Source organism: Etheostoma spectabile, chromosome 22 (assembly GCF_008692095.1).
Source record: "Etheostoma spectabile isolate EspeVRDwgs_2016 chromosome 22, UIUC_Espe_1.0, whole genome shotgun sequence".
Classification (NCBI taxonomy): domain Eukaryota; kingdom Metazoa; phylum Chordata; class Actinopteri; order Perciformes; family Percidae; genus Etheostoma; species Etheostoma spectabile.
In genome coordinates, this window is record NC_045754.1 from 17,927,122 (window position 1) to 17,954,392 (window position 27,271).

At 40.9% G+C, this 27,271-nt stretch overlaps 2 protein-coding genes across 4 annotated transcripts; both read left to right on the forward strand.

Annotated features, from left to right (window-relative positions):
- The first annotated feature begins 367 nt into the window (after positions 1–367).
- Positions 368–3,922, forward strand: LOC116672217 (CCAAT/enhancer-binding protein gamma-like). Its single transcript, XM_032503916.1, has 3 exons — positions 368–472; positions 1,377–1,658; positions 1,793–3,922. Exons 1-3 carry the CDS (start codon positions 470–472, stop codon positions 2,096–2,098), a joined length of 591 nt encoding a protein of 196 aa, XP_032359807.1. The 5' UTR covers positions 368–469; the 3' UTR covers positions 2,099–3,922.
- A 4,630-nt stretch (positions 3,923–8,552) lies between these two features.
- slc22a17 (solute carrier family 22 member 17) lies at positions 8,553–25,748 on the forward strand. 3 transcript variants are annotated; one of them, XM_032503891.1, is made up of 10 exons: positions 8,553–8,806; positions 10,140–10,677; positions 15,376–15,479; positions 17,428–17,582; positions 18,203–18,368; positions 20,254–20,378; positions 20,815–20,920; positions 21,171–21,394; positions 22,488–22,599; positions 23,515–23,791. In XM_032503891.1, exons 2-10 carry the CDS (start codon positions 10,201–10,203, stop codon positions 23,789–23,791), a joined length of 1,746 nt encoding a protein of 581 aa, XP_032359782.1. In that variant the 5' UTR covers positions 8,553–8,806; positions 10,140–10,200. The 3 variants fall into 3 exon arrangements, with proteins under 3 accessions (XP_032359782.1, XP_032359784.1, XP_032359783.1); XM_032503893.1 differs by having other exon boundaries at positions 8,592–8,806; positions 10,124–10,677; XM_032503892.1 differs by lacking the exon at positions 8,553–8,806 and having other exon boundaries at positions 10,201–10,677; positions 23,515–25,748.
- Positions 25,749–27,271: the final 1,523 nt, after the last annotated feature.

A 27,271-nucleotide genomic window follows, 5' to 3' on the forward strand; every position in this document is an offset into this window, starting at 1 on the left:
CTGTACAGTAATGTAATAAATTAAGCGAGTGGCACTGTCAACAAGGAACCGAAAGCTATTTAATAATTGGTTATTTATTTATTGTGACCCGCTACTAAAAGCTTGTTCCTTGTATTACAATTTGTTTTACATTAGGTTACTAAAAAACCCTGAAACCACAGGCAGTATGATATGATATGATGGGAGGATGTAATCACACTACTTGCTGCTTTCTGTCATTGTGCTTTTCTTTGTCTCTTTTCTGTCAGTTGTGTGTGTGTGTGTGTGTGTGTGTGTGGTGTTGGAGAGAGAGAGAGAGAGAGAGAGAGAGAGAGAGAGAAGAGAGAGAGAGAGGAGGAGGAGGGAGTAGGAAGAAGTGATGGTGAGATCAGACAGAGGTACCTGTCTGTCTCCTGTCTTTCAGAACAGTTTCAGTCAAACTGTCAGAGGAACCTGCAGAATATTCAGAGAGTTTGTGAAGAGCTAAGTCATGGTAAGAACATCATAGCTTTATTACACTTTGTACAAAAAAAAAAAAAAAAAAGGTCTGCAGTTTACTTTTTACTTTGCTGATGTATGGTTTGCGTTAATGTTGGGCTCCATCTACCAATTACTTTTCATAGTCGATTTTTCTGTGGATCATTTTCTCAATTAAATCAAGTATTGTTTGGTCTGTAAATTATCTGAAAAGAATAACAAATGTATACATCCCAACCCAAGTATTTATATTTTATGCACGTTTTGTCTAACCAGCAGTTGAAAAGTTTCTTATCATATAAACAACGAAAACCAGCTAATGTTTTGAGACACCTTTCTTTTTTGCCTTTTCACCTTTGGAAATTGCTTAAATGATTAATTGGTCATCAAAAATGTTGCTGATTAAATTTTAGTCAATCACAGTGAATTGACGAATTGTTTCAGCTATCTACAGCTATCTACATCTGTCATTTGTAGCGTTTCATTTTGTATGGCTCTAATGAATTACTATTACCCCATTAGGAATAAAAGTCCTGCATTCTTACTGTAGTAAAGGTACAGAGGTATTATTGGCAAAATGATCTTAAAGTATCTGAAGTAAAAGTACACAATACACAGCCGAATGAGGCCTTTCAAGGAGTTGAATTAGGGTATATTGTTTTGATTATCATTACCAGGAAGATAATGTGTAAGCAGCCTTTTGCTGAATTGGAGCTGATTAAACCATGTTAATACATTGTTGGATAGTTTAATAGCTCTGCCTTTTATGTCTGTGTTCTTGTTTTGTGTCTTTCCCCTGTGTAATTACTTTTGTACATGTGGTTCATTGTGTGTTTTTCTTTTAATTGTAAAAGCTCAAACTAATTTAAGCTTGAAAAAAAGAGAAAACTAATCTTTTTCTGCTTCTGACCACCTTTCAGATGTCAGATACCAGGGTGTCCTCTGTCATCCAGGAGTGGGCAAACTCATACCCGGGTCAGGCTCACACCCACACCCTAAACCCAAACACACCAACTAATCAGCTGGCTCATCTGGACATGACATACAGCCAGTCTCAGGGACTGGTGAGAGGGGGCACTGATGACAGGATGTCTGAGCAGATGATGGGACTGTCTTACATGCCGTATACGTCCTCGTGTCTCAGCAACACCTCGAGCGCAGGGAACACAAACCACCACCAGAGCCACGCCAGCACTCAGCAGGTGTGTGAGATAGCTTTTTCATTTGTGGATAATAGATAAAGAAGTCATTCCTACACCTTTTCTGAAAGAAAAATCATTAATAATTACTCTCATCCTGCTTCCCCACAACTAAAACTTGTGTTTCTGACCTCCAGGATTTCTCCTCCTTCCTCCTGCCAACTCTGCGGGCCCCAGTAAACAAGAGGAGCATCAGCAAGGACAGTGCAGAGTACCGGCTGCGACGCGAGAGGAACAACGTCGCTGTGAGAAAGAGCCGGGACAAGGCTCGCAGGAGGATCCTGCTGACCCAGCAGAGGGCCATGCAGCTGCAGGAGGAAAACCAGAAGCTGCAGATGAGGATAGGGCAGCTGACACAGGAGCTGGACACTCTCAAACACATCATGTCACAGCGGCATCTGCAGGGGGCTGCGGAGGGAGCAGCAAGGGAGTCCAGTATCTAGAACCACATTTGTTCCTAGTGTTAATTGTAGGCATCAGATTCATTATTAGTGTCTATAGACAGACCTCCAAGTCTCCTTGTTGATTTCTCAGATCAGGCAACTATTTGTTAAAAAAAAAAGTCACATGTAGAAGTAGCACATATAACAAAATGAAGCATTTTGTGGGGGTGTAATGCTCAGTGTAAAAGGTGTTAGTAATAGTTTAATTTTGGAAAATTGTGAAGAGTTAAAACATAACACACTGGCAGGGCTGTAGCTACCATTGAGGACACTGATGGCATGTCTTTTTTTCTAGGTTTTAGATTTAAGACACAACATTTGCAGTCATTTTTGAAACAATGGGTCTTCAATTTCACACGGACGTTATCAAAAGCAGCTTCTTCTTCTTCTTCTAACCATGGTCTTTAGTGGGGATGAAATGACAACTGTCGCTAGCAGATTTGATCAGAAGTAGCTAGCAAGTGTAAGCTAAAGCTACAGCTAAAACCCTGTAAATCGGTTGAAAATGCAATCTGCAGCTAACTTTTTAATGTTTCCAGTTGACTCTTTCTAAACAAAGTTGATGTTTTAAGCTTTAACATATATTTTTCCGACATAATGCAGTTTGGCCCATGCCTTTGAAAACAAAATGGTTTCTACTATTGGTAGTAAGCAGCTAACCATGCTAACATTTGCAGGTTATGCTCTTGTGGTTTTGGTTTTGTAAAGGCTAAAAAAAGACACCACCCTCCTTATTTTAAGATACAGTGTTTCACTACAGCCCCACATGCATAACCTTCTGCATGTGGAGGCATCCACAACTTGACAGGTTGCTATAGTTGGTTGTTAAGTCGGGACGGAGGTTTAGCAAATGGTTGATTAAATTCCTGGCAGTGTGGAGTATGCTTTAAAACAACATTTCATGGTGGGAAATAACAGACAAAATGCAATAACATTTAAATGAATAGATTTTTTTTTTTTTTTTAATCCAAATAATTCTAAATGATAGACTTCATTTTTGGTATCTGGTCAGTCTCTTCTGGGTGAGAAGGGAACATCCTCATGACCACAGTATGTTTGAAATTGTGAATACGGCCCTGCACACTGGACCTTGGAATAACTGAATGAAGCTCCTGAACAAGAGACCTTGGAGTCTCAATATGAAGTAGGAAGATGTGTGGTGTTTATGAATGTAGATGTCATTGCATATTTTAAAATGTGAGTGAAGAGACTGGAGAGCAGAAACTTTATGCGAGTGGCAGAGTCTGTGAATATCATACATATATATGTATTATGAAACAGCTTGGTGAGATGGGTAAAGGATTTTTAGGGAGCACCTGATGCACCGTTGATCACACATGGGCCCAACAAAAAGTTCCAAAGGCTGAAAGCTGCCTTTACTTAAATTTAGCAAATTCCAAAAAAAAACTTTCCTGTAAGCTCCTGAAGACATCCGCACACACATGCATATTCCTTACATAAACTACAATAAAGAAGACCACTCTGTGCATTAGTCAGATTTGTTATATGTTTTGATTCAATAAGCATTGCCTAATCATACCTGACACTTCTTGTCATTGTCAGAGATGATTGTAAGTGTTGTTGCCCAACAAGGTTGCACAACCACCTGTGGTTTGTAGGCAAATCTAAGCGACTCTCTTCTCTGTATATTACTCTTTCATTAATCTTTGTCACTGAATGAGTATGGGATTACTTGAAATATTGTCGACACAGTTTTTAATCACATCTAATGTTGTTGAATGTGTTTTGTGATTTTATAGTAATGCATTGTTAAAGCAATACTTTTTAAAAAACATTTCTTTAAATAAACAAATAATTGCTTGAGTTTGGTTGAAACATCTTTTATATATGCCAATCCCTGATATACAAAACAAATATCTCAAATGATCCTAATTTAACATAACAAAATATGGACACATATTTAATTATGTATTTGGATATTAAAGCTGCTTCCTGACATAGCCTTTACAAGCTTTGATTACTGTGCACTGCACCTAAACAATACATCTTTCTCATAGAAAATTGTGTAATGTCACCTCAGTATTATTCTCCTTAATTCTCCACTGCATCTTAATCAGGGAACATGGCGTGCACCTGCCACATTATTTACCATAAGTGTCTACCCACAGAAACGGACGTCATGCCATGGACCGTTGTGCACCAGCGGTTTCCCTTTGTGGGATGGGCAAGATTTCAACACAGTAGAGGATGGAGATGAGGAGCGCAGAGATAGTATCAGTGTTTCGGGCTGCCAGGGCCTTCCTGTGGCTGTGATGGTAGTGAAGGGACATAGAGATAGGAGAAAGAGAGGAGGGGGTGGGGGAAATAAGCCAGACATTTAGTCTTTTTTTCTTGAAAAAAATAATAGTTATAATATTTGGTACACATATTTTCAACACTATGTAACAAAAAACAGCATTGGGGCTCCTTTGTATCTGGCTCCCAAGATCAAGGATAAGAACACTTATCACTGTGATATTCAAAATAAAGAAAAAGAAAGCACACATTCAGGTCCATTTCCATAACTAGTTTCTTTTCTTTATTACAAAAAAAACGGAACCTAATCCTAGCTTTTTTTTTCATTGCTTGTGTGACTTTTACACAAATTTGATACCGATTTACACAATAAAAGCATGCCATTTGTCATTATTATAGTGTCTGACTAAAACGTAACACTTAGGTTGCAACATGATTTTAGAGCTATCTGTGTTGTAAAAAAAGGTTTGTATTCAATTTTCAACTGACTAAACTAAACTGATAATAATTAAAACACTACTTTGTTTAGCACCCACTGTTAACTGTGCTGTTTGATTGATTCAACAGTTACTACAACTAATGCCATCCGTGTTTTTATTGAGTTACACAGTGCAGCTCTGCACAGATAATTAGAATATGTAAACTTACAGTCAACAAACACACCACACTCTTCTGGCATAGTGAGATGTTGGACATAGCCCATCTTTAGAGGTTGGTAGGGTGGCTGCATATATGTGTGAATTAAGTCAATCATAATCAATGGATGTGAACATATGAGCTAGAGAAAGGCAGTTTTCTCTTTTTTCCTTCCCCAATGGTCTTTGAGATATGGATTTGTATATATGTATGCATATATACATTTTTTTTCTATCTCTTGTTTTGTTTAATAAAAGTCAAAATCAAAATGAAATAGTAGTCTATCTAAGGTTCTTCTAAAAAAAGCTAAATGTTAACACTTCAATCAACTGTTTATGCCTATTAGTTCTAAATACAGACTTTATCCTCCAAATGTACATAAGAGTTGTGTCATTTTGCTAATGAACTCCTCATTTACAAAGGAGAATGAAAGTGCTACACAGGCTACTTATAGCCTGTCATGTGTAGAGCGGCACACAATGACTTCTTGTTTGACCGTGTCTGTTGAAATGTCCCACAGCATCGTGTGGGGCAATCTGTGGTCCCAGGACTGCAACATCTCCACAGAGTGAAGAAAGACTGTATTTCACCTAATCCCTACCAAGTTACCCAACAGCAGCAGGCCATGAACCCCACCACATCCCCAGTGAAGCAGCTCCAATCTTACAGCTCCTGATCATTAAAGGTATTATTACGGCAGTAGTTGAGAAACTAATTGGACTTTGGTTTCCAGAGCAAAGAATGATTGAATATAACAACATACAAACCACACAAGATGAAGTCCAAACATGGGAAACATAAACTTTTTACCTCTATTTCAGCACTTCCGCACTTCACACTCACACATGTTCACAACTAAGAGGCAGCCCAGTACAACTCTGCGGTCAGAGGATTAGCTTTTTCTCTTTTTCAGGTTCCCACCAGACCTTCAAAAAACCTTCCAGCTATGGTACCAACATAATCAATAAGAAAGAGCCCTGTAGAGAAAGAGATTCTGCAGTGGTGTAAATCGCTTTTTCATGGCATGATTGACTTTTTTAATGTGATTTATTTATCGTATCAAGAATGTCTTACACATGAAAACACATCAAATCCAATCGAGGATAAAAACACAATAAAGTCCAGGACTTATTTCCATTGTGGTCCTCATACTAACTGAGGGCAATTCATCTGCTTAAAAAAAGTGTAGCACTTTTAATTGTTCTTTTTTGTTGTTGCAGATAGCTATTTTAAGGATCCAAATTTCTGATACAGTAGATAATTAACCTCACATATTCATAAGCTGTAATATATAGATGCTACCTTTGTATTTAGGGGAAGCGGCAGCCATCATAGTCATGTTGTGTGGGTAACACAAATACACTGTCATGACAGCAGAAGCTAACATAACATACAAGATGTAATGGGGATTCCTGGCACTCTTGAAGATTTAAATGCTTGATGACTAACAACATTTAAATGTACAGCAATGTTTGTGTTGACGGATAGAGCCAAAGCCTTCCACTATTGGCTGCTGCAACACCAGTGGAACACACTGTGTTAGTGCCATCAAGTGTAGTTTAGCAGTCATTACCAAATGGATGGCTGAATCCAATGGTCATGTTACCACTCTAAGTCATTATACAGTAGGACTATCAAACCTGGTTATTATTTTCCACCTAAAACAAGGTGGAAATGTTATACTAAGGATTGGAATAGTATACCGGGAAAGAGGAAAAAAACTACCTATTGTGCAGAATTAGTACGGATGGCCCTGGCACCTAATACATGTATAGGACAGAAGAGTAATAAATATGGCTGAAAAAATAAATGCGGGAAAAGAGATGTTCTTCAAGCAGACAATATGTGACATTTCTTACATATATCAAAATTACATATTAATCATTGCATATTTACAAGAACAAGCCCATATAAGCCTGGACCATGGAGGTACCAGTGTAGGCTAGACTTGTCTCTGGTCTCTTGTGGTGGCCTGTGATTTATGGCTCCATCATGCGGCAGAGAGAACTACATGCAGACCTTCTGTAGAGATATTTTTCAAAGAACGGAGGTCTCACTCTATCCATGAATCTGTGTACTTCTTCTGCTGTCCAAATACCATCACGGCATTTGCTGTATATTCTTGGATAAGTGCAAACCTATTACTGCAAATAGTCTTTCTGGGCACATTTTACTTTCTTCAAGACTGGTTCTGTATTGTTGGGGTAGTTGGTCACTCATTAACATGATAATAAATATGTATACCACGTAGGCTACACACAATGCAGCATTCCTACATAAACATTTTTCTTTCTAAACTTCTTTTTCTGCCACCCATACTTTTAAACATAATTAAAATGAAATACACCTATTAAAAATGTGCGAGATTCTTAAATATGGAGAGAAAGAAAAAAATTTGATTTAGCAAAAATTCACAAAAAACATACAAAAATGTAGCGTTAATGCTCAACCAACATGAAAAACGTGCGCAGAATCTAATAGGATATATCAATAATGAACATTAACAAGGCGTGGTCAGTAGCATTTTCATAGATACGTTGAATCTAATATAGTCGTTTTATAAAAACAAGTGTGATAATATTTTATTTGTGGAAATGGAAAGAGGGGAGATGGCGTCCTACATAATGTTTGGTTAAAATGTTACCTGTGAACTCGAACCAGATCGTGTCGGCTAGCCTCCTCCCTGTTACAGTTTTTTAGTCACACACATAAACAACAAAGACGCCGGTGATTAATGGCGAGAAATAGAAATAGCAACGTAAAGTAATTCCGCACATTGTAATCAAAACAAAACACATATTGTGTAGCTACAGGCTACTAGCAATCGCTAGTATCAGCTAGCGCTAGCTAACTTCACCATTATGTAGCCGTTAGCTAACTAGCTAGAAGGGTTTGTTGTGACTTTGCCTGGAACGCTCCAAGTCGTGAGTCGTGACCATAGACTGTATATATATTGATTAATAATATTAATTCATTATATAGTATATTATTAACGGTCTATGGTCGTGACTTAAAGTCATAACTTACGGGCTAAAAACTGGAAAGTCTGGAAAGTACCCAGGTAGCAAAAAAAGACGTTGGCCCAACGTTGTATTTCTGTCGTGTAGGTTGGGCCAACGTAACCAACCAATATTTTGTTTGCTATCACAGACCGTTAATATTAATAATATACAGTCCATGTTTGCTACCTGAGTAGCATAATACCTGAAAAAAAATGAATTTATTGCTGAGTGAAATAACACCTCATCATATACGATCTTTGAAAGCAGTGAGACAAGGGGACGTCGCTTTGACGATTTTAGCCGACTTGTATCGAAGTGCGCCGCCACCGGCAGAACTGCTCGTCTCCATAAACAGGCTTCTCCTAATGCAGTTTTCCACCCGCTCTTTGTCAGCGACCGGCGGCTGACTGACGACGCGTTTCCCTTTAAGATGATGTCGGACACAATCATGTCTTATTTCATAATTTTGTGTAATGTCGGCAGGCAGAAACATGGACAAAACAGTAACGTTAAAAACCAGCGACGGTAGGAGAGGAGTCTATTAGCATCATCTCACCTCAAAGTGGCTAACAGGAGTCCAGTGTCCTTGCTTGTGTCAAAGGCAGCGCTGGTGTTTATTAGAGACTACACTTCTCTGGGACAGAAATGTCTTTTCATATAACAGGCAAAGCAGACTGGCATCGAGACGCAAAGAAGACACGGTGAATGCGGTACTCCCTATAAGTCTCCCCGCTCACCCCGCTATGTTTTGGAGGTTTGGAAGAGACTAACGGGCAGTAGCATTAGGGCTCACATTGGACAACATTTTAAACGGGTGAGTAACAGTTTGCGTCTGGTTTGGAAGCCAGGCAGACGTTGTAATGTTGTAATATCAGCAGCTGTGTGTTTCGCCAGTCTGCCGGGGCAGGTGTGCGTCTCGGCGGTCCTGTACGACCAGCCTGGCGCTGCTGCTTCACCCCTCTGCATTGTCATTTCATTCTCCTCACACTGTCACTCTATCTGCTATTGTGTTAGTACTTCCTCAGAGGCCAGCCTGTCCCATGTGTTGTTACATTCCCCCCACGTCCTTTAACCCCCCTGTTGTAAAAGCTCTTATGTAAACCCTGTGGGATTCCTTTTTTTTTGTTGAAAGACTTCCTGGCTCTGTGTAAGGAAAACACGGCAACTCTGGCTGCTTGAGGAGCACCATGTGCACCGACAGATGAGGCTGCTGAGGAAAGCACAGGCTGTTCACATTCCAGCCCTCAGCTGGGAACACAGAGAGCAGCCTGTAATACAAATAGGGAAGAGCTCCCTCTCTTCTAAAACACCCATCCTTTTAGGGGGTTTCTATCCATCTGTTTGAGGCTTAGCCCACAACCCTTTTTTAACTGTTATTTATACTTGTTTTCTTTCTCCCCATGTACCCTTAAAGGCTACACTTGACAACAAAACTCCTTTTGACTGAAGTTTCTTCCGCGTATTACGACTTTACCTATTGTTTGGCCTCTAAAACGTAAGAAAATAGTGCATGACTAATCATTTCAGCTCTTCAGGGGATGTTTATGTAAGTGTACAGGTATGATCTTATATTCCTGGTACTAAATTAACTCTTTGGGTGGACAGAATTGGATTATGTCAATACTCGGCACGAGTATTTCTTCTGTTCAGTAGGAATGTCTGGACAGATATTTGCTCAGTATTTAAAATAGTGTAGTCTCATTGTGAAAGGACCAAGTGTGTCACTCTTTGCTCTGGAAATGATGGAGTCGGTCAAAATGCGACGTTACTGTGAACTTTCACATGAGTGTCACTCCACAAGGCAGGAAAACGGCAGGCAGGAAATACCACGTGGTTGGTATATCAGGGGAACTTACATAAGCATCAAAGTAAAATTAGCTAAGTAATGGCTAAATGTGTGATATTTAGCTATATTCAGATGTTAATACTTTAAGTATGCACGAGACCAGGACCCTGAAACTAAAGCAGATAAATGTAATTCAGCTGTTATTTATTACTTTATTTATTCCTGTGCTTTTCCTACTGTAATGTATTGTGAAAAGTCATTTTATTTTTTTCATGATCTCTAAGAGTTAGCCTGCTACTTGTCAGTCTTGTGTTGGGTGTTTAAACTATAAATAATGCTGTATAGTTCTTGTCTTCCACAGAGCTCTTCGACGTCTCTTCCTCTCTGTCTGGGGTGCAACCTCCCCCTCACCTCCACCCCCAATGATGACTTCCCCAGACTCTCCACCTCTGGTCTCCCCTTCCCCGTGCCCTGCTCCCCCTCCATCCCTCCCCTCCTCACCAGTTCCATCCTCCCCAGCCCCTTCTTCCTCCTCCCTGCCTGCCCCACCCTCGCTGCCTCCCACGGGGGAGGTGATGGTGCTGGCTCTTGGCAGGAAGAAGCAGAGGGTTCTGATTGCTCTCTCCATCCTGCCCAACCTCTTCCTGGCCTTCCTGCTCTCTTCCGACCCCCTCATCACCCTCTCCCCGCCCCATCATTGCCACCTGTCGGGGCCCTTACCATCGCCCGAGGTGCTGAATGCCTCCCTGCCCTGGGAGAAGGGGGAGAGGCATGGGGACAGTGGGGGCCTGTCCCAGTGTAAGCAGTATGTCAACGGCAGCCAGTCAGCAGTAGTGGAATGCGAGGCCGGCTGGGACTACAATGTCACAGAAGGGCTCAGGAGCAACATCGTTACTGAGGTAAAGCTCTGGCCTGGGATGCTCCTGAACTCTCTCATTATGGTCCTGGTCTAGTTCATTGTTCTGGCTTTCTGTGGGAGGGCTACCTTTTTGTTTATGTATGGATTTTGGGCCCTAAAATGCTGAAACAGTGGTTATCCTTTATTTATCCACAGGAGAGTCTTGCTGAGCGTGCAGCCTCTTTTCCTGGTGGCTTGTAGAGCCTCAGATGTTTCTAGTTTATAATGCAACATAGCATTTAATTGCCTTAATTTTTAAGTGAAGTTTTGATTATGGTTGTGTGGCGATTCGGGAGAACCTGATCAAATTTTCCAACACAAACCTCCTGTTTGGTGCAGACGATGATGAATGTGCATAGTGCCAACGTTTAAGGTAGTCATATGAGACCGATCGTGTCTGAGGTTAATACCAGGTCAGCGTGAGGCTGTTGTTCCATACACACCACTGCTAAACCGCAGAATTATACATGATTAGATAAAAAAACAAAAAAAAGCTCTGTTTAGGTATAGAGTCTCTCATACACTCACCCCTCTTTATGTGGTGTGAGTTTACCAGACTTTGATAGTTTGCTCCTCATCTCAGCTTCAGGGAAAAGGCTCAAATAATTAAAAAGAATGAATCTGAAAACTTTTCACGGACCCCCTGGCAAAGTACCAAAGACCCCATTTTAAAAAATCGCTGGCATAACAAACTCAAATCTCCAACAGTTGGGTGGTATTGTGGGTTATGTAGGCTCCAAGTTTTGACAAGGAAGAAGACCATATACATGGGTCTGCTGCGTCAGTTTTTATACTTAAAAAAAAACTGTCCATCTTGAGTCTTGCAATGCCCTTTTTAACTTGTTAGTTAGACTTTCATTCTTCCGTGAGAGTTGGGCTGGGACGCCAGGTTGGGCGAAGCTCGGTGACTCATTCAGAAATGAGTTTTACCTACGTCACTGTGACAACGTTAGCGGCCATTAGAGAGAGATTTCAGAGAATGTGTAGAGGTCAAAGTTTCCTTACGGAGGAAGAACAATCTCTGCTCACAACCTGATTGGTATTGAGGTAGAAAAGGATTATACTTAAATTAATGGACACCATTATTATGCTTTGGAATATGATTGGCAGCAATTTGTATGTAATGGGAACATATACAAACATAGGAATGATCCCTTAAAAAGACTTACTTATGGGCATCTCAGTAAATGTTGAACCATGTGCCTCCCTGCTCTGAGGATTTAAACCACCATGGGCACAACTTTGTATCTTTTAACCTTTCAACTGTAACTTCTTGTCATATATAATACAGCAGACAGGCAGGTTAAAGATAAGCTACAGTGGAAGAGGGAATATTGTGTCACTGTGACGTTATCTTGACTTTTCAATTGCATTGTGTCCCCTAAAAGAAACACCAGGAATATTGACAGGTTTGAAAATATCATTTTCAATATCATGAAAACCTCATATGCACAAAACTACACATTCAAAGGATTGCTCCAAATGAGAGAAAAACAATCTATTTGAGTTGCAAGTGGAGCTTGTGTTCCTCAATGCAATTATAGATTTAGGTCTAATTCTCAAATTTCTAACTGTAGGAAAAAGCTGCTCTGCTGCTCTCGCTGTTCATATTCATGACAGCAACCCACGTCATACATGTATTTGATTTGTTATAACATGTAGCCAATTTGATAAATACAGCAGGTAAATGCTGTGTTGGTGCATTAATGTCTCACTATGTATACTACTTGCATGACCAGTGTGGGGAAAAAAAAACATGCATTTCCTCTCCTAGTTGGATTACATAGTAAAAACATTGAATTAATCAGTAAAAGAGCCTGGACGGCTGCTCAGTTTTCCACTCTGTGGCCTGTGTGTCTGTTTTGTGGGAACCACACCCAGCCCTCCAGTCTATGGTATTAGGGCAGTTCAGTGGTAATCCACCCACATCACTGCAGAGAGCTGAGGATACATAAACGCTGCCAAGGGAAGCATTTAGCAAAAGCATGTGTGCAACACATCCATTCTTAAAGGCATACAGTAAGTAGCATGCTTACAGTCTCGTCCATCCACCCATCATTTTACATACTGCGAGGGACACGGGCAGACATATTTGGGCTCTTAAGTCAGTTTTTTTTTTTTGCTGTCATGACGATCTGTTCCTCCAGTGCTATTCGCTTTGCTGAGCTGGCTGTCTGCTGATCAGGAAGCAGGAGGGCCTCTGATCAGCTTTGTCTCCGCCATGATCAATAAATACTGTCACTTCACTAGAGACAAACTCCACTTAACATCTCCATGTTGTGGATCTACGGGCTAATGCACAAGCACTTCCTGTCATTGTTATTCAATAATGTTGACAAAGCATTTACACAGTAGTAGCTATATATTTGATATATACCTGGGTGTATTACCCATGGGGACGACATTGCAAATTAATAAGCAGGACTTTATGGCAGTATTTCATTTGTTGGAATATTATTGATTTGTCAGATTAAGCATAACAGTTTTCTGAATTGATATTTTTCAATAAATCTACTATATCACCATATATACTGTGTGTAGCTATATATTCTTGTTCTGTCTCTCTATTAATATTCTTGTTGCTTTCAAGCTGAAAAGTCATCCTAAAACCTCTGTCACCTCTCTCTGATGGCAAACATTTAGTGAAAATAACAACAAAATATGAATTAGCAAAGTTGTATTTCAGACTATCACACAATAGCAACAGGCTCTGTTTCAGTCTGAAATGTGAAAAGGAGAAATGGTTGCGGGTTTCACTCCTCCCCGGAGGGACGTACAGTACCTGATTGGTGCCTCATTCCCAAAAACCAGTCTGAGGAGTTTACAAACTCGTTTGTTTACATTTTACCCTCCTCCTGTTGTCCAAAGCATTCCACCCGGATGAGCACTATGGGTTGCTGTGCTGCCCTTTACCCGACTGGTGCACACTGTTGTGGCTCTGTGCCTCAGCAATAGGACAGCTGATATTATGTGACAGGCTTTTATGTTTCTGTGCACGGACTCCAATTATATAAGGCCTTTTTTTTTTTTATCGCCGGCCCTCTGCTGTCCCTCTCTAGATCGTTAAAATCTTTTTGCCTTTAGCGGCCAGCACACAGCGACATCAGCAGAGCTCAGTTGTTAATGCAAATCAGTGGCTTGGCTTGATTTGATTCAAATTGAGAACAAATATCTGTTTTTTTTAAACAAATAGGCCCACTTTTTAGGCCCACTGTAAATGCACTAGAATGATGTTAATTGGCCCAGTAACTGCTACTGTTACTATTTACTATACGGACATTTACTGATACTGCTGCCACTACTACTACTAATGAATGTAACCCATTGTTATCACCACATACACAGTAATATTATAAGTTTACATCCTCTGTTTCTATTGTATCTTATAGTCTGAGGATCCTGAAGGCTTTATACTGTGTCGTTCTCTCAGCCAGTAATCTCCTTTTGTAATCCAAGTGCACACATCAGTATTTTTTAAAACACAAAACCGCACAGTAAAAGAACACGTGTTAATACATCCAAAAAGGACCAGGCATTAAGTCTCTTGCACCATCTCTGTGACGTAATTGGATATAAATCATAATATTCATGTGTTCTGTGAAATAAATGAAACTGGGCTGCCTTTGAATCAAAGTAACTAACTCATTAAGCAATTAATTTAGTGAGCAATTTAATTTGCCGGAGGCTCGTTTCTTCATGAGTAAGTCAAGCTAGCAATCAATGTGACTGCTCAGTGATGTTATACATTATGGCTTAGGGCTTTAAAAAATGCAGATAGGAAGGCAACACACTTCCAACTCTCTTTTAAATCTCTCTTTGGAAGCAAAGAGCTTCTACTTGTCTTTTGTTGTCTTCAAAACTAGACACATCCATCTGAAATATGTCTTCACAGCCAGGTGTAAATTAGGTGTGATCTTTGTGATTTTCTGGGTACGCCGATTTCCTTAATGAGGTCACGGACAATCTCCCCAGCGCTATGTCAGCACTGGTATTATGGTCTGGCTACACTGCTCATCTATCAATCTACCACTTTTTATTTACAGTTTATAAACCGTCAAACATGTGTAACTTGTTACTGATAATGATTTTGGGTAAACGTAGGTAGTAGGGCAGAAAACTAATCGCAGATAAAAAATATTGATTAATTCATTTTCAGTTAGTGACTTTAAGTCATTCATTTAGAAAAAAATCAAACCGTTTGTAGTTATTACTATCAATTTTTTTATTATTATTTTTTCACATTTAGAAATTATAAACAAGTGATCAAACAATACATACTTTGTCAAACGTAATGATTTTTTTCTTTTCCATCATTGTCATAGACAAAGGATTTAATGTATTTAGGTTATGGTCCTCACCTTGCACTCTTCTTTTCATCCTTTGCTCAATTTTAATTCCCAAATCGATTAAATCAAAAATAAGGGTCAGAATAATTCGCAAAAAAATAATTGTTAGTTGCAGTTCTTATAGGTAATGGGATCAAAATGTGGACTTAAGTTTTGGTTGGTTGGAATATTAATGAAACATTATTCCAGTGTGTGCACGTCTGGATTTCTAATGCTTCTATTTTCCTGTTGCTCCGTATGTGTGGTGATGTCTGCCTGAAGACTTCCTGTTCTCCAACATGTATGTTGTAATTACCTGCACCGATAATAACTAACAGATCTGTCTTCCTCCCTCTTGTGTCTGTGCTGTCCAGTGGGACCTGGTGTGTGCTCAGTACTGGCTGGTTCCAGTGGAGGAAGTGTGTTTCATCCTGGGCGTCCTGACTGGCTGTCTCGGCCTGGGCTATGCTGCTGACAGGTAACACACACACACACGCACACACACACACCAGTGTTTCTTGCAGGCTGTGTGGTTTAGAAAAGACCAAATTTACAACCCAAGGCGATTTCTGTTAATAGGTTACTCTGTCAATAGTCTGGCAGTAATCTGTAGCGTTAGGTCTCGCTACACCACAGATCCATTCTGGGATAGGAGAAAGAAACGCTCAGGGTTTAAACCAATCACCATCGTCTTGGGCGGCGCTAAACTCCGGACGCAACGACGCTGGCTCTGCAGAATAGTATCGGGAAGGAATTTGTTTGGAACATTTGCACCTCGCAAAAGGAAAACGCCATGTAAAACATTAAATGTAGTCAACTGTTCACACAATACAGTGACGTGAGCTTTTTAAATTAGCTACTGTAGATACATGGTCAAATGTAATTTGCTCTAACTAGTGTATCTCAGTGTGCACTTTGTTCATAGCAAATCCAACCAGTCGGTCCCAAAACGGCCAAGTTAGTAAATGCCGTAACTTTAAACACAGTCTTTGTAAATCTTTACAATCATTCCCAGAAAGAACCAAGGAGGCTGGCCTTCAGATCAAAATTTTCTTCAAAACTTGCCATTTTCAGCGTGTAGCTTGTTAGCTCGAAGTTTGTTGTTGTTTCCCTAAACGAAGGGATTTTGAGCATGGCAAAACACTGACTCAACTTCCGTGGATCCAGACTACTGTGTCAGTTTGGAAAGCTTGTTTGGGGATTGTCTTGTTATGGCATGCAACAAACTGTGCTGTGAAATCACTTTGTTCCTCAGTCTTCCGTCTCTTGTCCTGACATTGCAGTTTCATTACCTTAAGAATATATCACAATCAGCATTTTTACAGATAAGCAATGCATGGCATGAAGGTAAATGTTAGTCTGATTTTTTGCATATGCCTCTTGCTTAGGACCTCATGCTCTGCAGTCTGCATTAAACACAGCCCAAGCACCTCTAATAATCAACATAATGGATCCAGCCTGTGTCTGCTGTGCTGTCGGGGAAGCGGTAGTTTTGTGGGGAATTGCGAGGGAGAGGATGCCAGTTTAATCAGCTAACAACCCTTATTCATTTGCTGCCCAACTGAGCATAGCATCTGTTTGTTAAGACTAGCAAATTAATGCTGCCTCCTAGGGAACGTACAAGGAAAAAAAAGGTGCAAATCTGCAGGTTGGAAACAAAAGTGTTGCGCCTGCATCCAGCTGAACGTCACATTTAGTGACATCACAGGAGTTACAGTATGCTTCAGACCTTTTGCAGATGGATTTATATGTTTTATTTATGTCTTTCTTTGTGATTGCAGCCCCTTTTTGACAGTTTTGATGATACATGATCTGGTTTAATTTGTTATTTTGTCTAAATGATTTGTAAATGGCATGAAACTAGGAATGGGGTGGCAACATTAATGGTTAATGATGTCGTTCCTACTCTGGGTTTCTGTTGTATCTTATTATATTCACTCATCATTTTCTGATCTCAACCCTCTTGCTGTTAATATTTAAACTAGTGAAGTAGTGTTTTGGTCCTTGGGTAATCCGAACCTACTCACATTATCACGTATTTCTGCATCTTGGTATCATATCGTTTTTTGGTATCGTTTTTTTCATCTTTATATAGAATTAAAAGTCTTTCCTTTTTGATGATAAAATAACTAAAGGCACTTTTGGAATCGTAAATGAACAATATCCCAATTTTTATTTATCACTAAGTTTTTTTTTTTTTTTTTTTTTTTGACATTAAGAAATTATAAAAAAGTGACAAACAATTGCAAACAATACACTGCAACTGGGAATGTGTCCCAGGGCCCCCCAAAAAAGAGAGGATAGTATTTATTAGTAAGTTGTATCAAAAACTGTAAGAGTACTACATTTGTGGTGTAATAATACAGGTGTAAGGACGTGTGGGTCAGGTGGTGTTCAGTACATACTGTATCTCGGTTTTCCTGCAGGCTGGGCAGGTCCAAGACTCTGCTGACCTGTCTGACCCTGTCGGTGGTGTTTGGGGTGCTGGTGTGTGTCTCTCCGTACCCCTCCATCTTCATCGTCATGCGTTTCTGTTTGGCGGCAGCTAGTGCGGGAGTCTACCTCATTCTGTACATCACTCGTGAGTATTTCAACATTTTAGGGGACGCACCATATTTGTTTTTTAGCAGAACAAGATCCATCAAACAGGATTAACAGCGATGTTTGGTGTCTCTAACATGTAGTCAGGCCCAGCGACGCGAACGTCAGCATGCTCACATGTTCACAGTGACAATGTTGACATCATTAGGGCTGCACGATATTAGGAAAATAAGCGTACGATAACGTTGCCGAATATTGCGATATCTACATAACTTCAAAATAAACATTTAAGAGTGTACTCCGCTCTGCATTTCCGCTGCTTTCAGTATTCTGCTAAAATGCAACAAATTGCTTGTTGAATTTAAAACAAATAATACTAAACATTCTTTGATTGAAAAAATTGAACATTGAATTGAACATAAAAGGCATCACTAAAAAATAAGTTACATTTTAAAGTGCAGTTTTCTACAGATGTTTTCTTTCAAATAACTCAAAAAATCTCGGAGTGTCTTTTGCGATATGTTGGAACATTTTGCGATGTGTTTATTGCTCCCAGTTATTTTCGCGATGATGGGCAGATGGTAGAGGGTGCAGCCCTAGCAGACATGCTTGTTTAGCAGGTAAGGATTTGTCAGGATTGATGATGTGTTTGCCTGTCAGGTCTGGAGCTGTGTGAACCGTCTCTGAGGCTGGTGGTGACCATGCTGGCCGGCCTGATGACTGTAGCCGGAGAGCTGCTGCTGCTGGCCGTCGCCCTGGGCTGCCAGTCCTGGAGGGGCCTGCTGGGAGCCGGCGCTGCCCCACTAACACTCTTTCTCAGTTACGGGTACGTGTGTGTGTGTGTGTGTGTGTGTGTACGTACATGTATGATTATTTCTTTAGAAGCCCTTTCTGTTTAATTCATTTCTCAGTTTTAGCTTTTTGATTCCCATTTGTCCATAGTTAGATATTAGAATATCTAAGTATAGTATACAGTCACAGTTATGCACGTGTGTTTATTTTCCTGTGAGACTGCAGGGACAAGAGAGTGAAGGAACCTGATAGTCTTTTGATAAATCGTTTTGATGGCAACTGACATGCTGAAAGCTTTGTCGGATGATATTGATCCAATCCCCTCGTCACACTGAGCCTTTTAGTTCATGTCAGAAGGCATCAGGACTACTTTGTTTAAGGTCCCCAGTCACAGAGACCTCTGTTAAAAGAGAAGCCTTCATTGCAGGTTCAATACCAAAATATAGCCGCAAACGACGATTCGCGGCTTCAAACCTCTTTTCTCAATAGCAACTTCAAAGTAATTTCACAGATGTGGTCCAACGTCATTATAAAACATATCCTGCAACATTGTAACGAATGGACAAACAGTGCACTTTGTTTAAAATGCCTACAACTGATTCGTTAAAAACATTTATTTTCAATTCAGAGTGATATGTAGCTCAGTCCAGCTCACGACAATTTGAGAAAAGCAGATGACCAACACAAAAACAATTGCTAATAATAAAGTAATAAAGGTGCAAGCTGCCATTCCAAGTTCAAACCTTGATTTGCATCATTCCACGTCCAGTTATTGTGCTTTTAAAGCGCGCCCTAGTTGTCAATTGGAATGGGACTTGCAGCGTATGTGTGTGAGGTCATTATATAGACATTTCCTGGAAGTTTTGTGTTGATTGGACAAACATTTAGTCATTTATAGCCTGATTTGCACTCTATCGTATGCAGTTCGTTTGCATTTATAGCGCCCCGTGGTGTTCAATTTGAATGAAACTTTCAGGGCGTGGTTCAGGTGCTTATGAGGACATATCCTGAGAGACTTGTGTTGATTGGACAACGAATATGGGATTCCTAGTAAAATATGTGTAATGCCATTCACCTTTCTTGCACTTATAGCACCCCTAGTGCTGTATGTAAATGAAGCTGTCAGGGTATATCTGGGGCACCTATCTGAACATACCCTGTGAGTTTTGTGGTGGTTGGCGTTACGGTTGCTCATTTGTGTTCATTTATGTCCAGAGCCACGCCCCTTTCAAAGTTTATTGGTCAATAACTTGAAAAGTAATTGAGATATGGACATGCTGTATATGACTTGTAATAAGCTCGATCCATTGATGATTCACGTAAAATGTTGTGGCAATCGGAACTACGGTGTAGGAGATCTCAAAAATTTGTTTTTCAAAAAATCACAAATGGCGGGAACATTTTCTAGGTGGACCGTAATGGTCCTAGAGGCTTTTTTGTAGAGCACATTAAGCTGCACCTGTGTGGAAAATTTCAAGTCAATTGGACCTATGGTGTGGGGGGTGTGGCCTTTCAAAGTTTGAAGCCTTAATTACAGCGCCACCATGTGGCTGTTTGGACTCATATTTCTATAGAAGCACATGCGCACCATTTACAGTTATTCCCCCAAGTTTCATGTGTCTAGCTCATTCCAGCTCACGGGAATTTTAGCCGGAGGGGCAGACAACAAATAATAATAACAATAATAACTAAAACAGCTTTGCGGTTTGAACCCTAATTAACAAAGATTGATTACTTGAAATGAACTGGAGGTGTGGAAGAAAAGCTGTATTAAGATATAAAGAATTGTGCTACTTTGTGACCCACACGGGTTATTGTTCATTCTGAAGGAGAAAATATGAGCACCATATTTTTGGTGCTGGATAAAGGTCAACAGAGATCGAAGAGTGGAACCGACATATTTCTTTTCTCTCCTGCAGCATTCCCGGGGTGTTTCCAGAGTCTCCTCGCTGGCTCCTGATGTCAGAGAGATCTGCAGACATGAACTCCTTCACGGAGAGAAGGAACTCCAACAGAGATGTGAGGGACGACGAGAGCTTCACAGGTGTGTGTGTGTGTGTGTGTGTGTGTGTGTGTGTGTGTGTTACCCCCCTTCAATTTTACTTAATTCTGACTTTATTGAACCTAAAAAACTGTTACAATTACTTTTACAGGACTTAATGTAAAATACATTTTCAAACAACTTGATGGCGTTATGTCATCATAATAACATCATAGTGTTATATTGTGTTAAAAATAATGTATTAATTGTTAATATTATGGTAATGAATTCTAAATCGGAGGTTAAAGTGTTACCATAGAATCTATTTTTGATTGAGCCTGGTGCAGCTACAGTATTTTAAGTGGCTTTTAAACAACCTTTATTTGACCTCTTATACATGTCTCTTTTCAGATAAATAAAATTGACAGTGACCTTTTGATTATTTTACTATTGTGTGGAAAAAAAAGAAAGCCAGTTTTGTCCTGTTTAACTGCTGCAGAGCTGGATTCAGAGCCGGCCCCCTCCTCACGCCCCCACCTGTCCTTCCCTGAGCTCTTCCACAGCAGGAACATCTGGAAGAACATGTGTGTGCTCGGCTTCACCTCGTAAGTCATCCCAAACACTCTTGACCTTCTTTTAGCAACGCTGCTGTTCTGAGTCAGCCCTTTGCATTTGCGTAGCACTTTATTCACAGGAACCGGCTGTTGTCTCATATTTCATCCTAAAAGTATTCTGACAGATTTTTTTGTTATGTTCGTCCACTCTGACTCTCATGACTCTTTTCTATTTTAAAAAGAAAAACTCTTATAATGACTGCTTACTCTTTGTCTTTTTTTGGGGTCATTCCTCCCTCAGATTCATCTCTCACGGCATTAGTCACTGTTACAGCTCTTTCCGAGGAGACGTCAGAGGCACGGCCCCCAGCTTCTATTGGACCTACCTGCTGTCTGTGTGCGCCGGGGGTGGGGCCTGGCTGTTACTCTGGGCGACCGTAGACAGGTGCGGCCGCCGTGGCATCCTGCTCCTCGCCATGACGATGACGGGGCTGGCCTCTTTGATCCTCCTGGGACTAATGGAGTGTAAGCACGCTTTAGTTGCAGGACATTGTTTTCTCCAAAGAGTCAAATGAAGGAAGCTATTAAAAGTCTTTGCCCACAAGGTGGACCAGTCCTCCTTGACGTCACCCCCCTGTCACTGCACAGACTTTATTTGAGGCTTGAATGAGGATTACAGGCCTTGCTTCCTCATATCATAATTGGACAGAAGGTGAAAGTTGGTTTATTTGATGTAAAGCTCAGCTTCATGTTAGGCTTGTGTTTCATGCATTATGAAGTAGATGAAAGGCAAACCGCTCAGCTCTGTTCATGGAAAAATACATCCCAGGTGGCTTTGTCTTTCCACAGCATGGTGTACAAACCCACTCACAGTTGCCTCAGTCTCAGTCTCCCCCTTGTGGCTGAAAATGAGTATGGCATTCAGTTTATGTAGGACACTGCAGTGGCAGCAAAGTCAAAGCCGTGTCAGGCGCTGTGCTTTAGTCATGCATCAAAGGCCGAGGGGGCAGCAGCAGCACTCGGCGCTGACGGTGTTTCAGGGGACCTCTCAGAGGCTACTCCCTGCTCTCTGGGTCTACTGTTAATCAGAACGAATGACTCAGAGTTCTACAGTGGAAATCAACAGGGCATCATGGTATATCATCTGAAAATGAAAGACCGAATTGCTGCACTTCATCAATGTAGTCCGTAGTAGGGTTGGGCGGTAATACGGTATACGGTATAGGAGACAAGGATTAAATATTAAATATAATTTATGTAATGCCTAAAAATTCTTATGTGTGGTTGTCATAACAGAGAGAGAGAGAGAGAGAGAGAGAGAGAGAGAGAGAGAGAGACTTGGAGAAGAACAGGACTCCTGCAGTTTGGCAGCATTTAAGGTTCGGACTTAATGAGAAGGGAGGGGTGTTTCAGTATTAGTGTCTGGTTTTCAGTTTCTGAATGGTGCACAAGTCAAAAGTTTGGTGACGCCGCCTGAGCCTTATGTCATCATTTTTAATTAGTCACGGTAAAACCCTATTACCGTAAAATAGGGAGGAGATTTAACGGTATCAAAATTTGGATACCGCCCAACTGTAGTCCATAGTTACTGATGCTTGTGCTTCCTCCTTCCCTTTAGATCTCAGTGAGACAGCCATCACAGTTTTCTCAGTGCTGGGTCTCTTCTCCTCCCAGGCCACCGCCTCCCTCTGCATCCTCTTCACTGCAGAGATCATGCCCACCGTCATCAGGTAACACTAACACCGCGACGCTGATTTAAGAGTAAAAGCAGACTTTTCTATATTCAGTTTTGTGAAAATATATTAAGATGTGGAACATTAGTTTCATTTGAAAAGAGCCTGCTCAGCCCATTAGTGCTGCCAAAATGAATCAGGACATTAAAAATGCAGAAAATCGTGAAGAAGGAGAGAGGAAAGGTCCATCAATATGTATTAGTGATGACTAAGAATCCTGATTAACTGTTATCTCTCTTAAAATTACATAACAGCTTAGTTTCTCTTCTTTTGAAAACAAAGGAATAAAATGCCTCACGTAAGGTCATTCATAGTACTGTGCAAGGCCTAATATTTCTCAAATAAATTTATTCCTACTTAAAGGATTAGTTTGACATTTTTGGAAAAGCTTTTTCACTTTCTTTTTGAGAGTTTGATGGGAAGATGATACCACTCACAGACCGTCTGGAAACAGGGTCAAACAGCTAACTCAACTTTTACACTTTGGTTCTGTATGGACTTTACCAACAAGCTATACCATGGCTGGTAGTAACCTTAAGAGATGCGGCTAGCTTTCTGAAATGTAACAGACATGAAACATGAAAGTGGTATACATTTTCTCCTAATAAAATGATAAATTAGTGCATTTCTCAAAATGTTGAACTACACAATTTCATACACAGGCAACAGAGAAACAATAGGCCTGTTTTACCCTTTTTATACATATTTTAGTAGACCATTAAAATAAGAATCTTTACAAATGCTATTTTACTTTATAATAAAAAAATAAATAAAAAAACCCAAACTGCACGGAAGTTCTGTTTTTGAGTATGGGATGACTGAATATGAAAAATGAAATCCTAGCGTATATGTGGTAGATGTGTATGTGTGTGTGTGTATATGTGGCCAATGTGAATCTGTGTGTGTCTGCAGGGGCAGTGGTGTGGGTGCGGTGCTGGCCCTGGGTTGCGTGGGCCGCCTCAGCTCCCCGCTCATGGACCTGAGGAACCACTACGGTTACTTCCTTCACCACGTGGTCTACTCGTCTCTGGCCCTGCTGGCCGTGCTGTCCATACTGCTGCTGCCTGAGAGCAAGAGGAAGCCGCTGCCCCAGACGCTGGCCGACGGCGAGCAGTACAGACGCCCCCCACTGGGCAGGAGGAGGAGGGACAATGTGCCGCTGCTAGCCACGCCCAACCCAGAGACCTAAAAGACCCCTGAAAGAGAGGTCGGAATGTGCTTCAACCACCGACTTTGCAGCCAGAAGACTTACATCCATCGTGCTCATGCAGAGGCAGAGGAAGAGAAAGAGACGAGGGCTGCACAGATAATTGTGGACGGACGATGAAGGGCATTGATGAACGTGATTAGACCGTCTAATCTTCCTAACATATCATCCTCTAGTCATTCCAAGCGCAGGCGGTGGTGTCGAGCCATTCGTCTTCACCCTTCTCTATTTCCTGCCATTCAGATGTGTGACGCACGATGTTCACAGACACATGGAGGGCAGTGTACATCTTCATCTCCTCCTGATTAGACGGCCCCCCCCACACACACACACACCACCACCATGTGACACACCAGCATACCCTGTTTCACGCCGTCGTCCCGTGCGTCTGTCGTAGAGATGTTTGCTGCTTACTACTGACACTCCAGACCAGACGTGGGTCAGAGCGTAGTCGCAAATTATTCCTAGCATTTGTCTTAACCTGCATAGAAGGTCTTTTGTCGTGTTTGCCGTGTACGACAACACTAGAAGTGCTCGAAGAAGGTGTGCAAAATCAAAGCAAAGTCAGCTTTGTATACCTCTTTTCTGTGGCGGACCACAGTTCTCGAACATTTGTTGCAAGACTCGATGGAGTGTGGGTGCCTTGTATATACTCTAAACTTAGTTTCTTTAACTTCTAAGGGCATCTGAGTTTTGCTAAAGCAGACCCTGTGGCTGAAAACTACAGCACAGTATGCATTGCAGAGGAGAAGCGCTAAAGAGCACTTTTAAAGATTCTTTTTAAAGACGATGGTGGTTAACTTGCCCCAAATCTTCAAAATGTATGGACAGTTTTATGAGCGTCAATAAACTATTATCGGTACTGGGATCAGAGGCAAAAAAAGAAGAAAAAGGCCTTCAAACAGAAAGGGGGTCATGTTCAAACTGTTAAATCCACATACTGGATCTGGCCTGGAGCCAGCAATGTGTATGTCTTATTTATGTTGTTATTAAGCAAAATCAGTAAATTATCCAGAGGCCTAGCATTCTTTTAAAGTATTAATCTAAATATTGTTTAATTGGGGTGAGATGACTCGCTGATCAAATAACAGTGAAGCTGTAAACTGTCAACATTCCTATCTGCATGTCTGGAAGCACTGAAGGGCTTGTTTTTTTCTGTATTTCCTCAAAAGCTTATAGTTACTCAATACCTCTCTAGATGACCAGTGGGCGCTGTAAGAGAATAGACGGGTACAAACAAACTGCGGTCAAAGTTTAAATGGTGGCTTGTATAACCAGCACACATATATGTCGTCAGCACTTAAATGTGGTAGTTTTGAAAGAGGCCATCCGGAATTTACCTGAATACCTGAATGTTTCTTGATGCTGGAGAAAGGGCCCGGTGATTATGCTCCATGAGGTTTGAACGGGAGCTGAAGAGGGCCCCAGAGTGCCAAATTTACCCTCCCGACTCCTCAAACACGCACCGTGGATATATTTTTCTTCATGGCTTCTTCATTTTGAGTGTGCTGGCTGATGCCATGTTTCATAATGTGGGAGAATTACCTAAGCATGTCGGTTTAAGTGTATGTTCCCCAGTGTATGTTTATGTGTGCTCGGGTAATTCTTTTTCTTATCTTTGTTCGTGGGTGCGTGATATTAAGAGGAAGCGGGAGGTGTTTCATTTGGACTCTGATGTTGAGGATTCACTAAAGGAAGTTTAAAAAACAAGGATACTCACTTCTGCTGACAGCTTCTTCCTCTGTCAACTTTTGGTAGTTTTTATCTCCTCTGTTTGTGGCACTCAACAAGTCCTAACACGTATACACTGATAATTATTATCACTACAATTAACTTGGCTTGAATAGTATTATGTCTGACAACACTGATGATCTGTTCAATGATGAGTGTGATGCAGTTAACTCTATAGCCTGATTTCATGTAAAATAAAACGTTAAATTAACAAGACATGGACTATTTTTTTTTTTCCCAAAGAGTTGTTACATGTGAACTACTGTCTGCAATGTTAAATGCGGAGAAGATGAGGAACCGCTGAAAATACGTTAACATATCTAGTACATAGTGTTCTTTAAATCCATCACTAACCAGAAGTAACATACAGTCTCTATGGACCTACAGGCATGAATGTAAATGTAAATGTGCTGTATTTATATAGCGCTTTTCCAGTCTTAACAACTGCTCAAAGCGCTTTTACATCTACAGGAACATTCACCATTCACACACATTCATACACTGTGGCCGGGGCTGCCGTACAAGGTGCCACCTGCTCATCAGATAAACATTCACACACATTCACACTCCGATGCGCAGCACCGGGGGCAACTCGGGGTTCAGTGTCTTGCCCAAGGACACTTCGACAATGACTGCAGGGGCGGGGATCGAACCACCAACCTTCCGATTGGCAGGCAACCGCTCTACCACTGAGCCACAGTACACATACATTTTTAGCAGAGTTTTTTTGAATGCACACAGGAATTTCTGCCAATAGCACTATTCCCGTTGGTATTTTGGATGTGATGGTGACGTAACGCTGAAGCTGTAGCCCAGTCGTATCTCAGTGTGAACTGCTGCTAAATCTCTCTAATCTGTTTTGGAAATCCCGCTGGTGCTACGTATGTGAAAATCTGATCTTCCAGCTGGCCTGGACCTGAAGCTGACTTTCCACCTGTGAATAATTAGTAGCAAATGCACATAACTGACACATTCAATGTTTATACTTTTTTCATGCACATAATACCGTACAGTTGCACTCTATTGTTGTTATGATGAGAAGATTTAAAGGTGAATGGAGGAAACTTGTCTTATAAAGCTTTTGCTGTAAAGGAAGCACAGAGGGCGTAGTAGTGGCACAGAATGCAAATTGAGAAAAGTCAGAAACTGAGCAAACACCAGACAAAACACAAACATGTGGAGTTTGTTTCAAGTGTGAAATCCTGTACGTAGTAATGTCTGGTGCTGTGAGACAGGCCACAGCACAGTGGCAACGATCTCCTCTTCTAACTTTCCTCTTAGAGTGAACAAGTCCTTCCGCTTCCTCATCTCCCAGGACCTCAAGTGGGAAGCTGAACATTAAAAAAGCAGCTGAAGATATCCAACCTGCCAAAGACAATGATTGATATTGAGAATATTGAATTATACATACTGTGAATACTACATACACGTAATACATACACTACCGGTCAAAGGTTTGGGGTCACTTAGAAATTTCCATTGCACTCCATCGTAGACATAATAGCAGCTGAGATCAGTTGCATTGCTTTTTTAACCAGGGCAGCAGTTTTCAGATTACATGGGCTTACGTAAATGCAAAAGGGTTCTCCAATGTTTTTCTAGTTAGTTTTTTAAAATGATATCAGATTAGTAAACAGAATGAGCCTTCGGAACATTGGATGAATGGTTGCTGATAATGGGCAATGTAGATATTGCATTAAAGATCAGCCCCCCCACTCAGATCAGCTGGTA

What these genes read in the sequence shown, in the direction of transcription:
- LOC116672217 (XM_032503916.1), top strand. An exon ending in GCCACGCCAGCACTCAGCAG is followed by an intron (nt 1,659 to 1,792) that starts GTGTGTGAGATA and finishes TCTGACCTCCAG; the next exon opens with GATTTCTCCTCCTTCCTCCT.
- slc22a17 (XM_032503891.1), top strand. Translation starts at nt 10,201, where the DNA reads ATGATGACTTCCCCAGACTCTCCACCTCTGGTCTCCCCTTCCCCGTGC. An exon ending in GGAGCAACATCGTTACTGAG is followed by an intron (nt 10,678 to 15,375) that starts GTAAAGCTCTGG and finishes TGTGCTGTCCAG; the next exon opens with TGGGACCTGGTGTGTGCTCA. An exon ending in ACACTCTTTCTCAGTTACGG is followed by an intron (nt 18,369 to 20,253) that starts GTACGTGTGTGT and finishes TCTCTCCTGCAG; the next exon opens with CATTCCCGGGGTGTTTCCAG.